General features: G+C 39.7%; 1 protein-coding gene across 6 annotated transcripts in view; it reads right to left on the reverse strand.

Annotated features, from left to right (window-relative positions):
- LOC131675209 (inositol hexakisphosphate and diphosphoinositol-pentakisphosphate kinase-like) overlaps window positions 1–15,230 on the reverse strand; it is a 650,144-nt gene that overhangs the window by 370,907 nt on the left and 264,007 nt on the right. For all 6 annotated transcript variants that reach the window (XM_058954120.1, XM_058954119.1, XM_058954118.1 and 3 more), the window contains one exon: window positions 9,327–9,481. In XM_058954120.1, the coding sequence (XP_058810103.1) occupies window positions 9,327–9,481 (155 nt within the window). The remainder of the gene's footprint in view (window positions 1–9,326; window positions 9,482–15,230) is intronic.

Here is a 15,230-nt window from a genome sequence, read left to right on the forward strand (position 1 = left end):
TGCAGATCCGTTACACTCCCAGGCATCAACACCAACACTCACGGAACACTGACACCCCTGGGGCGAGCAGAAAATCGCCGATGAAGTGGCAGCCGGCAATCAGCTGGGTCGGGCTGCAGAACACCATTGACGACATCCTGAGCGCCACACACAATCACAACGGTAACCACACACAAACACCCGGGAACACGTCACTTAACCGACACGGGAGCGCCCCAGGAGGCGCTCCAACGACCGTTACGGGAACACGAGGTGTATACGCGAGGACCGAGCGGCCATTTTGAAGCGCCGAGATGAACTGAGCATGAGCGAGCGAGATCCACTGAGAGCGAGCGAGACAGACTGAGACAGAGCGAGCGAGACAGAGCGAGCGAAATAGACTAAACAAGAGCGAGCGAGACAGATTATATGAAATGATGAATAGAATTATATGTGAATGCGAAGATGGGGGCGCTACAATTGAAACGACGTACATTATATATGTATTCACAACGAATTAAAATTAAAATTATAATTAGAAAATGAACATGAAAGAAATACCGAATTTATAAAAATTCGCATGCGACCGACACACCCCCTATCATAATAGCGAGCGACAAATACCCCGTTAAATTTAATCAATAAATTAACCGACAGAATTCGAACCTCAGACGAAATTCGCTGGTGACGTCACGACCAATAAGCGAATTAGAATAAAATTTGATTTCCGTCCGGATAGAAAAATAGATAAGAGTAGGGGTTGATCTTTCCCATCAATTAATGATAGCTATCTTAGTGGGAGGGTGAGAGAGGGTAAATAACGACAAAAGTAGGAGAGTTAAGGAAGGCGCTTCTAATTTACATACGGACCAATGATAAAATATTCGGAGGGCGCTACCGATATCCGAATTAGCATACCGACCAATAATAACATTTCTTTTCGGAAAGAGGAGAACAAAAGCGATCTTTGACCGCGAAAAGCCGATCCTCGTCCATTTTGTCGCTGTTCTTCTAGCCAGAAGGAGTGTTTGCGCCAGATATTCTCGTCACGCAGGATTAATTGCGTTAGACACCTTCTTTTCACGCTAATTTCGTTCGCCGAATCTCAACAAGGAAAACTGTAAGTAAGCAAAGTGCCACTCATTACTATTAATCGCGGAGTGCGGGAGTGGATTTTTCGGTGCAATAGGTCGTCGCGACGCGTAGATCCGTCGATGCCGGTGCCTATTAAATCGCGCTGACCTTTCCGCCATTTCGTAGAATCGAACGTGAGTGTTAGGATCATACGGATTAAAAGCAGTGATTAATTTATTCGCGCTGACCTTTCGCCGATATAGTAGTTATTGCGAATGTAGAATTAGACGAATAAAACCATTGATCCTATTACTCGCGCTGACCTGTCCGCCATTTATCAGAATCGAACGTGAGAGTTAGGATCAGACAAAGAAAACTTGTGATTTAAGATATTCGCGCTGACCTTTGACCAAATTAACAATCTATTGCGAATATTGAAAGTAGACGAATTAAGACTCGTGATTTACTTATTCGCGCTGACCTTTCGCCCGTATAGTAATTTATTGCGAATATCGGAAGTAGACGAATTAAAATTCGTGATTTAATTATTTGCGCTGACCATTCCACCATTTTTGTCAATCAAAGACCGACCGGAAGAAAATTAGTATTTCGATTATTTCGTGTCCTTGCTATTTCATAATTATGCAGTCATATTGACTCTAATCAATCTGACCACTTAATTATGATTTAATAAATAAGTCAATAAAAGTGATTGATTGTATTTTATATAAAATTTACTTTTGTTACCCTGCCTCATTTGCATGCTGATGATTTTCAGCCGCGAGCGGTTATAATCGGGTAACGCTGATTCGCTAAATTTTCGGACTCCACGATAGGCAACATACGCGCGAATTCGAACGGACTTACGACCTGAAATAAGGAGTCATCATCTGAGCTACCGGCATATCATAAGCGAAGAGACAAATAGGAAACGACTTGTTGGACACCGAGGCCTGGAGAAGAAGAGATCGCGAGTACTCACCCGTTTGCCCACCCTGCACAGTCGCTGTAAAAGCAGATCGGAATATGCGATCCCCTTAGGCCCTATCCAAACGGATATAAGATCGCCCTAGTTAAACGGCGGTCTGGCGCCCTAAATAGTCGGGGATAAGGAGTCAAACAGGCCTTGTGGCGGAAGAGCTTCGGTAGCGCGGTTAAGGCCCCCGAAATCCCCCGCCACACACGTCACATTTTCGAGATATTCTAACCTAAAAGTGCGAAAAACGTGTATTTGTGCTGTTTTAGAAGCTATATTACACGGCAAAAAATTTTTTTTTGCTAAAAATGAATCTAACCATCTCAAAGTACCGCTTCTGGCCTTTCCAACCCATTTTTCAAATTTAACAAATCTTTTTTTTCGCGGAGATATCATCAAATGAAGTTGACCACTTTAGCGATTTCATAACAACAGTACCAACAATACAAATATGACAGCCCCACGAAAAAGTCATATGTGAACAAAAGTGCAAAAGGTAATACCATTACATTTATGTTTTTGGGGTCGCTGGATCCGAATCCATAATTCATTTGACCCGATTAGCTCAGGGGTCAAAGTTAGATCAAGGTCAAATCACGATTATCCCATTAATCTTGGTCCAGGTACTGTTTTTATAGGTTTTTGAGATCGCTGAATTCGAATCTGGGGTGCGTTTGACCTGGTCGGTTCAGAGTCAAGGTTAGGTAAAGGTAAAATCCAAAAAATTGTATTGAATGAATCCGAATTTAAGGTTTATCTGACCAATAACCCCCTAATATTTCTATGGCAATATTTCATTAGCAACCCTCTAATAATCCCCTAATAAGAACTATGCTAATAACCCCCTGATGACACAATGTCAGTGCTATCACCCCCCTAGTAATCCCCTAATAACCCCTCTAATATAAACGGTTCTATGAACCTCTCAATAGCGTAATCGCAATGCTAAAATGCCCCTAATGACTCAATGGCAATCCTATCAACCCCCTAATAGCCCTCTATATACTTCCCCTCTAATAATCCTCGAATATAAAGTAAGCTAATAAGCCCCTAATAACGCAATGAGAATGCTAGCAACCCCCTAATTACCCAATAGCAATACTATTAACCACATTATGTCAGATACTTCAATGTTATCAATTTTCTTATTTGTGGAATCGTTACCTTTTTTCGTCTAGGCTTCTGGTTCCTGACTTTCTCTTATGCTGTAGACCATCATCTTCACGTTTAAAAGGCCAGCATTAGTCAGCTAACATATTAACATCCCATCTATCTTGATACCTTCTTTCCATCTCTTGGATGTCTTGGTGGAATCTTTCTCCTTGCTCCTCACTTAGGGCTCCAAGATTCTCAGGAAAAGAATCTAAATGAGAATTCAGGAAGTGTACTTTTAAACTCATGTTACAACCCAACTCTTTGAAACTGGTAAGCATATTTTGAACGACTACGTGATAATTTTCTACTTTTCTATTTCCCAAAAATCCTCCTACAACCGCTGCAAAATTCACCCATGCAGCCTTCTCTTTTCTTGTCATCGTTTGTTGAAAATCAGCCGATTTCATCATCTTTCTTATATCCGGACCTGTGAAAATACCTTCCTTTATTCTTGCATGAGATAATCCTGGGAATTTATCCAATAAGTAGTGGAAGCATTTTCCATTCTGATCAAGGGCTTTGATAAATTGCTTAATCAATCCTAATTTTATGTGGAGGGAAGGTAAAAGTATTTTTTTTGGATCACACAAGGGTTTTTTGAGAACATTGTGTGATCCTGGCTTCAGAGCCGTGCGAAGTGGCCACTTAGATTCTTCCCAATGACGTGTAGTAGCTCTACTATCCCATAAACAAATATAACATGGGTATTTGGTATACCCCGACTGCTGTTCAAGAAGTATAGTTATTACTTTTAAATCACCACATATGAGCTATTTATAATCTTCATATTTAATTTTCTCAAGAACTATCTGCATATTCTCTAAAACTTCTTTTAGAAGAATCGATGAAGAGATGCCATTCAGTAGCGATGTATATCAAACCTAATTTTGTCATTAAGCCAGTCACGTCATGACAGTAAGTCAATCCATGCGAAATATCTTATATATTCTTTCTCTCTGTTTCTGTACCAAGAAAAAGTTGTTTTTGGAGCCAACAGATTCATATCTTTCAACCTAGAACCTAACAATTCTGATTTATTTTTTGGCAGGTCCAAATCTTTAACCAAATTATTTAGAAGAGCTTGTGTAAACATTTGAGGACTTTCGGTTGTATCGAAATGTGCACTATCATCTAACTGCGGATCTTCGTCGTCCACCTCGATATTATTTATTTCGTCTGGGCTCCTGGAAGTAGTAGGTAAACATTCTGCTTTCTTTAGGGGTGATGATTTCTCACAGGTAAGAGTCCCCCGTAAAACTGGTTTAGTAACAGATGAGACATTAGAATACAAAAATGCAGATTTATTCTTACTGTTGAAACCTTTCAGGTCAATAGAACAAAAGTAACAGTCATTATGATCACGTGGCTCACGCCAGATCATGGAGAACTGAAAGGCAATTTTTGGGAAGAGTCGTCTTTATTCCAACGACTTAATATTGTATGGCAACTTACACAAATTGTGTTTGGCACCCAAGATTTGTCTACATTCACGATAAAATAGCCGAAATAGATTTTGTAAGCAGTTTCAATTGAAGGCGTAATGTTTCTCCTTTGGTTTTTAGTAGCATAAAGTCCACATACGTTGCAGAACTTGTTAGGATCGTTCACGCAACTCCGGGGAGGCATTATAAAATAGATCTCAAGGTAATCTCTCTCAAGGACGATGAAGATTACTAGAAACTTCAACTAGGATTCTCAACTATCCTGAAAGGGACTGTCGATAAAATGCCGCTCGATCGCAAGAAATACGCCGAACCTTTCAACTATTCTGAAAAGGACTGTTGAAAAGAAGTGCGTATGATCAACGGAAACCGGACTCACAACTATCCTGTTGTCGAAGGGAGTAACTTTTGCCTTTGCACTATTAAGGGGTTGCTAGGATTGCCATCGCACTATTAGGGGGTTCATAGCATAGTTCTTATTAATGCGGTTATTAAGGGGTTCATAGCATAGTTCTTATTAATGCGGTTATTAGAAGGTTATTAGGGGTTGATGGCACTGCCATTGTATTATTGGAGGTTGATAGGATTGCCATTGGGTTATTAGGATGGATATAGAATAGTTTATATTAGGGGGTTATTAGAGGTTTATTAGGAGGTTGATAGCACTGCCATGACGTTATTGGAGGTTTATAGCATCGTAATTGTGTTATTAGGGGGTTCATAGCATAGTTCATATTAGGGGGGTTATTAGAGGGTTATTAGGGGGTTGCTAACATTGCCATAGAAATATTAGGGGGTTATTGGTCAGATAAACCTTAAATTCGGGTTCATTCAATGCAATTTTTTGGATTTTACCTTTACCTAACCTTGACTCTGAACCGACCAGGTCAAACGCACCCCAGATTCGAATTCAGCGACCTCAAAAACCTATAAAAACAGTATCTAGACCAAGATTAATGGGATAATCGTGATTTGACCTTGATCTAACTTTGACCCCTGAGCTAATCGGGTCAAATGAATTATGGATTCGGATTCAGCGACCCCAAAAACATAAATGTAATGGTATTACCTTTTGCACTTTTGTTCACATATGACTTTTTTTCGTGGGGCTATCATATTTGTATTGTTTGTACTGTTGTTTTGAAATAGTTAAAGTGGTCAACTTCATTTGATGATATCTCCGCGAAAAAAAAGATTTGTTAAATTTGAAAAATGCGTTGGAAAGGCCAGAAGCGGTACTTTGAGATGGTTAGATTCATTTTTAGCAAAAAAAAAAATGTTTTGCGGTGTAATATAGTTAGAATTAGTTTAGAAGCTTCTAAAACAGCGAAAATATGTATTTTTCGCACTTTTAGGTTAGAATATCTTGAAAACGTGACGTGATAGAGCATTTCTGATGCCTGATTCGTATTCAGCGCATAAAAACCCTCGGAATACATGAATAGCGTTCTTGCGATAACTCAAAACTTTTTTTTGCAGACCTGTGTAGTTATATAAACAATATAGATACGATACAACTTCATAAAAATAAAATTTTTTGTACCGTCATCGGATTCTCATCACTATCTATGAACAAGACATCCTGTGCATATGTTGATTACTGTAAAACATTTCTCTGCGTCGTGTTGTATAATAGCTATAACCTTACTATAAATATATACTCATATAAACAGAGGTCTAGAACCATCTACTATATTTTTCCCTATAGGTACCATTAGCCACAGTATCAATTTAGAGTAGCACCTCTCTGTTCGAGCAGAGTGATCTATTACTTCCACGCGCCGAAGCTCATGAGTGAAAATGACTAAACGAAAGTTTAATATAAAATTTGAAGTATATTTTTTAAATATTGTACTTTCGACTTTTACAGTATAAGTTTGATTTTTCATCCATTTATTGAAGCATATTACTTTAAATTATTATAGAGAAAAAAGTAGCCAATATTTTCATAAAAAAATTACTTAAGACTTCCTGATCAGTTAACAATCTTACCTGATAGTACAAGAAATTTGTTTTTTTTTTAATAAGAAATAAAAATGAAAACAGTCTTCTTACCTATATTACTCTAGGTCAAAAGCTACTTAATAAAGAAAAAGAAAAAGAATGAGCTTCAAAAGGTAGTAATTGTTTATACCAAAGAGGTATCAATTTTACGTGCCATAGGATTATTGAACACCGCACTTGAAAACCATCAGAACTTGAAAACCATATAAGATGACGAATAATTATTTTTATATCACAAAAATTAATCAAAGTATCGTCGAAAAACTTGCAATAGCGTAGGTCTTCAATTCCCACAATTCGCTATTATTGCCAAATTATTTAAGGGGAGGGCAAGGGAGGCAGTGTGTCGCTCCTAACAAAGCAGGAAAGAGAAGGTGAAGCAGGAAAGGAAAGAAAATCTCAACGATTTTCACACACACAGCTTCACTAATTGACCGTTTATTATAACTGCACTACCTTGAGTACCGACGAAAAGACAGAGTTACTTATTACTAATAATATACAAGACTTACACTAAACGAGATGGCCGGCACGTTAGCGTCATGTCACCTCATTAACCGTCTCAAACTAAGATTACATAATAAAAAGACGTTGCGCCGGCTCGTGAAAGCCTGGCGCCGCACACAAGCTGCGAAACAATGCCGAGGAAACAGAGAGAGAAAAGAGAGGAGAGAAAACTAAACCTGACCAATAAATGTGATGGCTGCTTGGCAGGTGGGCTACAGGTCAGTTGACTGGCATAAGATGCAGCCCAGTTTCGATGCTGTCACGGCTCTCACACCCTCTCGGATTCGTGGCAAGAATGATGGCAACTCGTCCAAGTGCGGCCGATCTTTCTGTCGCGTGCGTCGATCTCGTCGCGAGTGCTTGTCAGTCGGCTTCTCACGCCTTCCCCACCACTGTCCTCCTAATCGGCGGCACGCGGCACTGCCCGGCGTGACAAGTGCCGCGCGCCAAGCCTCACCGAACTACATATATTTTCTTCTCTCTCTCTCTCTCTCTCTTAATCTTGATGCTTCTCTCCCATTTCGCTTGCTCGCTGCTACCTCCTCTCTCTCCGCTCTAGCCGTAATGCTAGAAAGAATAAAGGCAGGCATCAAACACGTAAAATAACGTGCGTCCGATGCCAGCCGTGCGCCTTCGCCTAGGATAGAGAGAGGGGCATACACACGGTGTAGGCCATGACCAGCCTACACAGTCACAAACTTCTTAAGAGAACATTTCTGGCATTTCCCTTTTTTACATAATTTTATTGTAGAAATGATTGTCTTATTAGACTAGGCTCATCAATCACTCAATTTCTCAAAATATTTTATTAAAATAAATTCTAAATAACGAAGCTATGTAGTCATATTCTTTTTCAAGCGTGGGAACATACATAAGCAATAAATTTCAAAGAAGCTTGTTTCAAAAAAATTACTTTTTTCCCATAATTAATCCTTTTTTTATAGCTTATAACGGAGAATTGCGGCCGTACCCGTCTGGGTTGCTCGCGACCGTTCGCACAAATTATTTATTCGGGGATTCGGAAAGCAAAAGACGTTCCCACGACTGAATAACGTGTCAAGCATAAATACGTTAAACGCACAGATTCGAGATCGATATGAGGAGTGATACAGCGGCGAATAAACACAACAGCGGATTAACACACTAGGTTTTTAATTGTCAAAAATCGATTACAGCGTCCTCGGACTTATACACTACGAGCGGCACAATAACAAACGCGAACGCGAAGGTGAATCGGTGGCTGGTTAGCCTGCCGATTCCCTTGTGAAAATTAAATATTATAATAAATGCTCGACAAACACTTTCCGTCGATAAATTACCAACGGGTAGCCAGCAGGTCTGCCGTGATACCAGCCATAAACTGGCGCCCAAACATGTAAGAGAGAGAGAGAGACAAAAGAAAAACACGGCACCGACCTCGACCTTCAGCCTCTCCGACGGCTAGAGCGCTCCTCAGTGTGATGTCACTGGCGTGTTCTCCGCTGACCGTCTCGCTAATGCTTGTTGTCGCTATTTGTCTTCCCGCTCGTCCTCTCGCTTGCTCCTCAATATTGCCGTCTCAATCCGCTGTTTCACCCGAGAATTGCTGTGGTTGTTTCTGCCGCCTCTTCGTTGCTCGATGTTGCAGTACGTCCAATTTCTCGCGCGCGCACCCGCGCACCTCGCCAGTTACCCACACGCACCGGTGCCGGGTATCCTTCGGGACACGGCTGGACGCGACCCAGCCTCATGCTCTATTACTCGTCCGCGCACCGGGCGTGTCTCCGAAAAACGAATAAAACGTCGACGAGGTCGCGGGCCAACTTGGAAAATCGTGACCTTTCGGTTTTATCCGCGGGCGCGACCTCCTCTGCTTATAGCTTAGCAGAGACTCTCCGAATTTTCCGCAGCGATCCGCAATTCGAGCGTGCTCTCTCTCTCTCTCTCTCTCTCTCTCTTCTTCTGCGCCGTCTGATTCGCTCCAGTCGTCAGCTCAGCCCGTGTTCAGCACCTCGTAAACAAAAGGTCCAAGCATGAGCGTGTGTACCAAACGCACACACTCTCAGCTTGGCGCGGCGCACGGACATTTGCGAGAGCCAAACGGACGAGATCGGCCTAGCCGAGATTCTCCGTTACAAGCTTTCATACTATATATCTATTGCGAAAGAAATCGTTTACTGAATGGAGTCATATAGATATATAAAGGATACCTTTCTAAAAAGTCGTTGACTTCCTCCACCGGCGGAAGTTGGGTAGTAAATATAGATGTTATGATCTTCCGCAGATACTGGTTTCTCGACAAAAGGCTTATTAAATGTAACTCCGTTAACTTCTACGTGATCTTCGGATTCAACTAGTTCATGATCTGAAAAAAACCTCAAGTTTATGAAAAACCATAAACAGACATTTAAAATAGTTCAAGACATTCAAATTGTAATGTTTTATTTCATCTAAAATAACTGTATTTTTAAATGGTAGAATCCATTTCATATCATACTAATACAATGACCAATGCCAATCGATTTCGGATATTACAGAATATCTATTTCAATCAACTTTAAGGGATACATGTTTTAGAATTTTGCTTACAAATGATTATTATTATTATCTTTGCGTAGATGGACTATCAAGAATTACAATTTCAAAAAGTCAATAATTTATAGTACATATATGTATATCGTGATATATTAGGAAAACAAAATAATATAGAATAATTGCAATCTAAAAACTTTTTAACACATGTACATATGTAATTTCAAAAACAATATTTGATGCATTTTGAGAGTGTAAAATTTTAATAAATTTGATAATTTTAAAATAAGAAAAATTAAAATAAGAAAAATTAAAATAAGAAACAGGAACATAGCTTGAAAATGAAGTCCATAGTTCTTGTTTAATCGGTTAAAAATGACAAAACCTGATTTTTCATAGAACAACATCTATTGAAATCAATATATTCATTTTTATAAAAATAACGGACTGTTTGAGAATTTTATTCCTTTACTTTTTTTCAAAACTTTGAATAATCGAGTCGGAAAAAATTCTCGATGGAATAAGGTACGTTGAGGTGTAAAATTTCTTAAAAATCTTACAAGGAAAGGTGCCCAACCCGAACTCACCGATTTTGGTACATATTGTAGAACATTAAAAAATAAGAGACACGTATTTTTTTTATCGGCTAATTTTCACTTTTAAGGGGTAAAAACCTCCCTTACAGTTAACCCCCAAAAAGCGTTTTTTTAATATCTAGGCTTAAAATTAATATTTTTCAGTGAAACAAATTGGAGGTTATTTCTTACAAAAGGAGCAAGTATTTCATGGTGATTTGAAGAGTAAGAGTAGCATCCCCTATTTTTTAAGGGTTGAAAACATATATTTTTTAGCATAAATTTTTAATAAAAAAGTTTAAACTGATTAAAAAAATTGGAAAAAATGTTTAAACATCTGTAACGGAGAATTCCGGCTGTACCCGTCTGGGTTGCTCGCGACCGTCCGTACAAATTATTTATTCGGGGATTCGGGAGGCAAAAGACGTTCCCACGACTGAATAACGCGACGAGCATAAACACGTTAAACGCACAGATTCGAAGTCGGGATGAGGAGTGATACAGCGGCGAATAAACACAACAGCGGATTAATACACTAGTCTTTTAATTGTCAACAAACGATTACAATACGGCGACCACGGACTTATACACTACGAGCGGCACAATAACAAACGCGAACGCGAAGGTGAATCGGTGGCTGGTCAGCCGGCCGACTCCCTTGTGAAAACTAAATATTATAACAAATGCCCGACAAACACTGTTCGCCGACAGACTACCAACGGGTAGCCAGCAGGTCTGCCGTGCTACCAGCCATAAACTGGCGCCCAAACATGTAAGAGAGAGAGAGAGACAAAAGAAAAACACGGCACCGACCTCGACCTTCAGCCTCTCCGACGGCTAGAGCGCTCTGCACCGTGACGTCACTGATGTGCTCCTCGCTGACCGTCTCGCTGGTATTTTCCTTTTTTGTCGTCGCTATCTTCTTCCTTCTCGTCCTCTCGTTCATTGATTGTTGTTGCTGTTGTCTCTGCCGCCTCTTTGTCGCTCGGTATTTCAGCTCGTCTGGACTGCCCGCGCGCGCACCCGTGCACCTCGCCGGTTACCCACACGCACCGGTGCCGGGTATACTTCGGGACACAGCTGGGCGCGACCCAGCCTTACGCTCCAATATTCGTCCGCGCACCGGGCGTGTCTCCGAAATAAATGATCGTCGACGAGGTCGCGGGGCCAACTCCGGAAAAACCGTAACCTTCGGTTGTATCCACGCGCGCGACTTTCTCTGCTTATAGCTTAGCAGAGACTCCCCGAATTTTCCGCGGCGATCCGCAATTCGAGCGCTCTCTCTCTCTCTCTCTCTCTTCTGCGCCATCTTCATCGCTCCAGTCGTCAGCTTAGCCCGTGTTCAGCACCTCGTAAACAAAAGGTCCAAGAGTGAGTGTGTGTACCAAACGCACACACTTTCAGCTTGGCGCGGCGCACGGACATTTGCGAGAGCCAAACGGACGAGATCGGCCTAGCCGAGATTCTCCGTTACACATCCATAATAACAAAATTTAGTTGACGTCTTTCGGTGTTTTAATAAATATTACGCCTAAGGAGGGTAAACCACCCCTAACATAAAATAACTGTAAATATGTAATTCAATATATAATATTTCATACAAAGTTTGTATATAGAGGTTTTCGAGGTCCCTGATTACAAATCTGTTCTCAGATTTTGAAAATTCAAAATGTCGCAACCAATATGGCGGACGGAAATATCGAAAAAAAAATTTTATATAATAAAAATTTTTAAACAACTAAAAAAATTGGAAAAAATTTGTAAACATCTCTAATAAACAAATTAAGTTTTTTGGTTTTTTCATAGATACTACCCTAAGGTAGGGTAAACCACCCCTAACATAAAATAACTATAAGTATACTTCAATCCATAATATTTTGTAGGGTTTGGGCAACTGCGGGAGATCCCGACCGACCCGACGGTTGACCTGCCCCCCCATCCAAGCACGCTTCAACTACTGGCAGACCGACCACAATTTCGGGAACTGCCCTCATCCCAAAGAGGGACAGTTTTGCGGAAATTGTGGCCGGCGGGGGGTTTTCGACTGCCCGAGGTGTGCCGAGACATACCATCGTCGACACGGCTCCTCGGACTCGAATAACCCGGTGGAGAACATCATCTCTCCACCGAGACCTCGACCGACTCCCAGTCGCCAGAGTGGGTGGGATGAAGTGGACAGATCAGCGTCCACTTCGTCCGGGTCCGGTTGGGACCGAAACCCAGGACAGGAGCCCCGCCACCGAGATCAGGCAGCCCAGCTGAGCTCGCGCCCTCGGGAGACGGACGATCCTCCACCGTTTTACCAGGAGACAACCCGAGGCCGAGCTCACTACCGCGAAGGGCCGGAGAGGGAGAGGCCGACGGCTAGTACTGGGGCTATACCCCGCACCGGACCCCCCCGCTTTATCTGCCAGACCATCGGCGGAGGAGCGGGCGAGAGAACTACTACGGAGGTTCCACAACAACAGGACCTCCGAGGATGAGGTCGACGTTGACCTGCGCCTGAGGGAGCTTCAACAACTCTAGCGCGCCCTCCAGGAGATGGAGAAAATGGAGAGGCGCGATCGCTCCCGCGGGCGCACAGAGCGGTATTGCCGAGCGCTGTGTTCGTTTTCAATAGTCTCTTAGTAGGATAAAGATAACGAAACGCTGGATATCTCAAATTAAAGATAAAAGGGCCTAGAATAACGGGGACGAAGTCCCATGTGATTATTTTTTACTGAAGAATGCAAAAAGACCAATAAAAAATTTTTGAAAAAAAAAAAAATTTTTTTTATATGATACATCACAAACAAAGAATGAAAATTTTTTATTTTATTAATTATACTCATTTTTTTACATTTTTATGAAATTTAAAGATAAATTTATTTATAAATCAAAGCTTAATTTATTATAATTGGCCAAAAATACTATTAAAATTAGATTTTGTTAAACTTATTTGTCACAAAATATTTAGTTAACAGTAATTCAAAAATATAAATGTAAAGATCAATGTTTACAGTGGCAGATACTATATATTTTTTTAAAATAACAAAATGTACAAGTTTTTCTTGTAAAAAATAAAATATTTGAAAAATTTAATGTCTTATAGCAGAGATATACATTTAACTTGAACTAAAAACTTTGGTATTTTATTATAAATAGATTTTTAGGAATCCGATACACATTCCTCATTGCTATTAATTTCGGCAAAGTCACTATCTTGTGATGGTTGTCTATAAAGATAAACATTACTAGAATTAAAGTTTTTTATAGAAATTTATTACGTACAATCAATAACTTCAAAAACTTACGTGCTTTCAAAAAATTCCTGTACTTTCTTTGAAACTTGTTGATGTTTATGAAATTTTAATCGATTTTCCAGTTGTATTAGAGATATTTTTGGATCCGAAAGATAAATAGCTCGATTGAAAACATCTAGCAACCGATTTTCCCTACTAGTTTGTCTTGCGTGTGATGTCATTTTTTCTATAGTATTTGTGCCAGGATTCATTAGCATCTTCTGCATAATATGCAATCGGGATGTCAAATTGACGAGCTATCTCACAACCATGTTTCAATATTTTATGCAGTGTAGGATTCATTCGTGCCCAAGGATACAATTTGTAATGTAGACAATATGTTTCCCAGCAAAATTTTTCGAGCTTGTCTAGTTTAAGATACTTTTTGCTTTTAAAAGCAGATATTATGGTTGAAATGTTTTCTATTAATTGAACGTCGACACCAAGAGCTTCTGAAAAAAGGCTTGAGTTTTGAAAACACTTTCGTGCAACATTCCCAGTGTTTGTGGTTCCATGTCCTTGCAAAACTTGGTCGACTTTAACTCTAATTTTTTCATATACAGTTCCTTGAATAATTTTTTTCTGATTTTCAAAATTATCTGTAAAGAATGAATGCTTTTAGAAACATTTCTATATTTAGTTTACTTTTAGAAAAATAGTAACCATAATTTTATTAGCTTTCTTGAGAAAAAAAACTGCATATTTATGTAAATAAAAACCGGTGCAAATAAAAAAAATATAGACGCTCAACATACGAGAAATTAATTAAAACTTTATTTAAAGCACGTTAAATAAAAAAAACATAACTTATAAATACCTAGTCCACTATAATTTCGATTTTAAAAAATTTGAAACTATTTTAGAATTATAATAATAATATTGATATCGATGGCTGAGAAGAAGAACCGGAAATTTCGGAGCATTAGAGGTACAACCGGAGATTTCGGCGCGCTAAATGTAAATTTACATTTAGCGCGCCGAAATGGCCGGTTCTTCTCTTAGTGCGCCGAAATGTCCGGTTTTACCTCTAGCGTTCCGAAATTTCCGGTTCTTCTTCTCAGCCATCGATATTTAGAAAATATACATTAATTTCAATAAAAGATATGATTTTTAATATTTCCAAAATGTAATTTATTTACCTTTTAATCCTGCTCTTACATCCCATGTTTTTAGAGGAATGCGATAAGCAATGTGAAGAAGATGCTCAAAAGCCTTAATCTCACAATGCAAAAGTCCCAATTCAAACTTCAATGTTGATTCCTTTGCTGTAAATTTTTCATGAAGTCTACCAAATTCATGTGTTGTTCGACCACAGATATAACATCAACAAGTAGCTTTGTTACCAGTAATGATATTTAAGCATTTGCCATCAAATAATGTTGTTGCAATGTTGAATTTCACTTTGACCGACTTTGCATTTGGTAATATGAATTCATGAGGTAAAAGGAGTTGGATACTTTTATCTATGCGACTGTATTCTCGAATAATAGTCTCGTTATCTTCTTTTTCTAGTGAAATTCTCAGTGGACGGCAAAAACGAACACTTTGTGGTGTTGGATTAACCCAACATTTTGTGGAGACTTTACTTCGTAATTGAATAAGAGTTATGCTGCTTACAAGTAATGATTGTTGAGCATCCAAATTAACATTTTCGCTGTTTTCATAACCTTGATGAGGGTTGAGATGCCCTGATGAGCTATCGAAACCAGAAGTTCCGATCATCTGT

Source organism: Phymastichus coffea, unplaced genomic scaffold (assembly GCF_024137745.1).
Source record: "Phymastichus coffea isolate CEN01 unplaced genomic scaffold, Cenicafe_Pcof_1.1 PCOF00017, whole genome shotgun sequence".
Taxonomy (NCBI): domain Eukaryota; kingdom Metazoa; phylum Arthropoda; class Insecta; order Hymenoptera; family Eulophidae; genus Phymastichus; species Phymastichus coffea.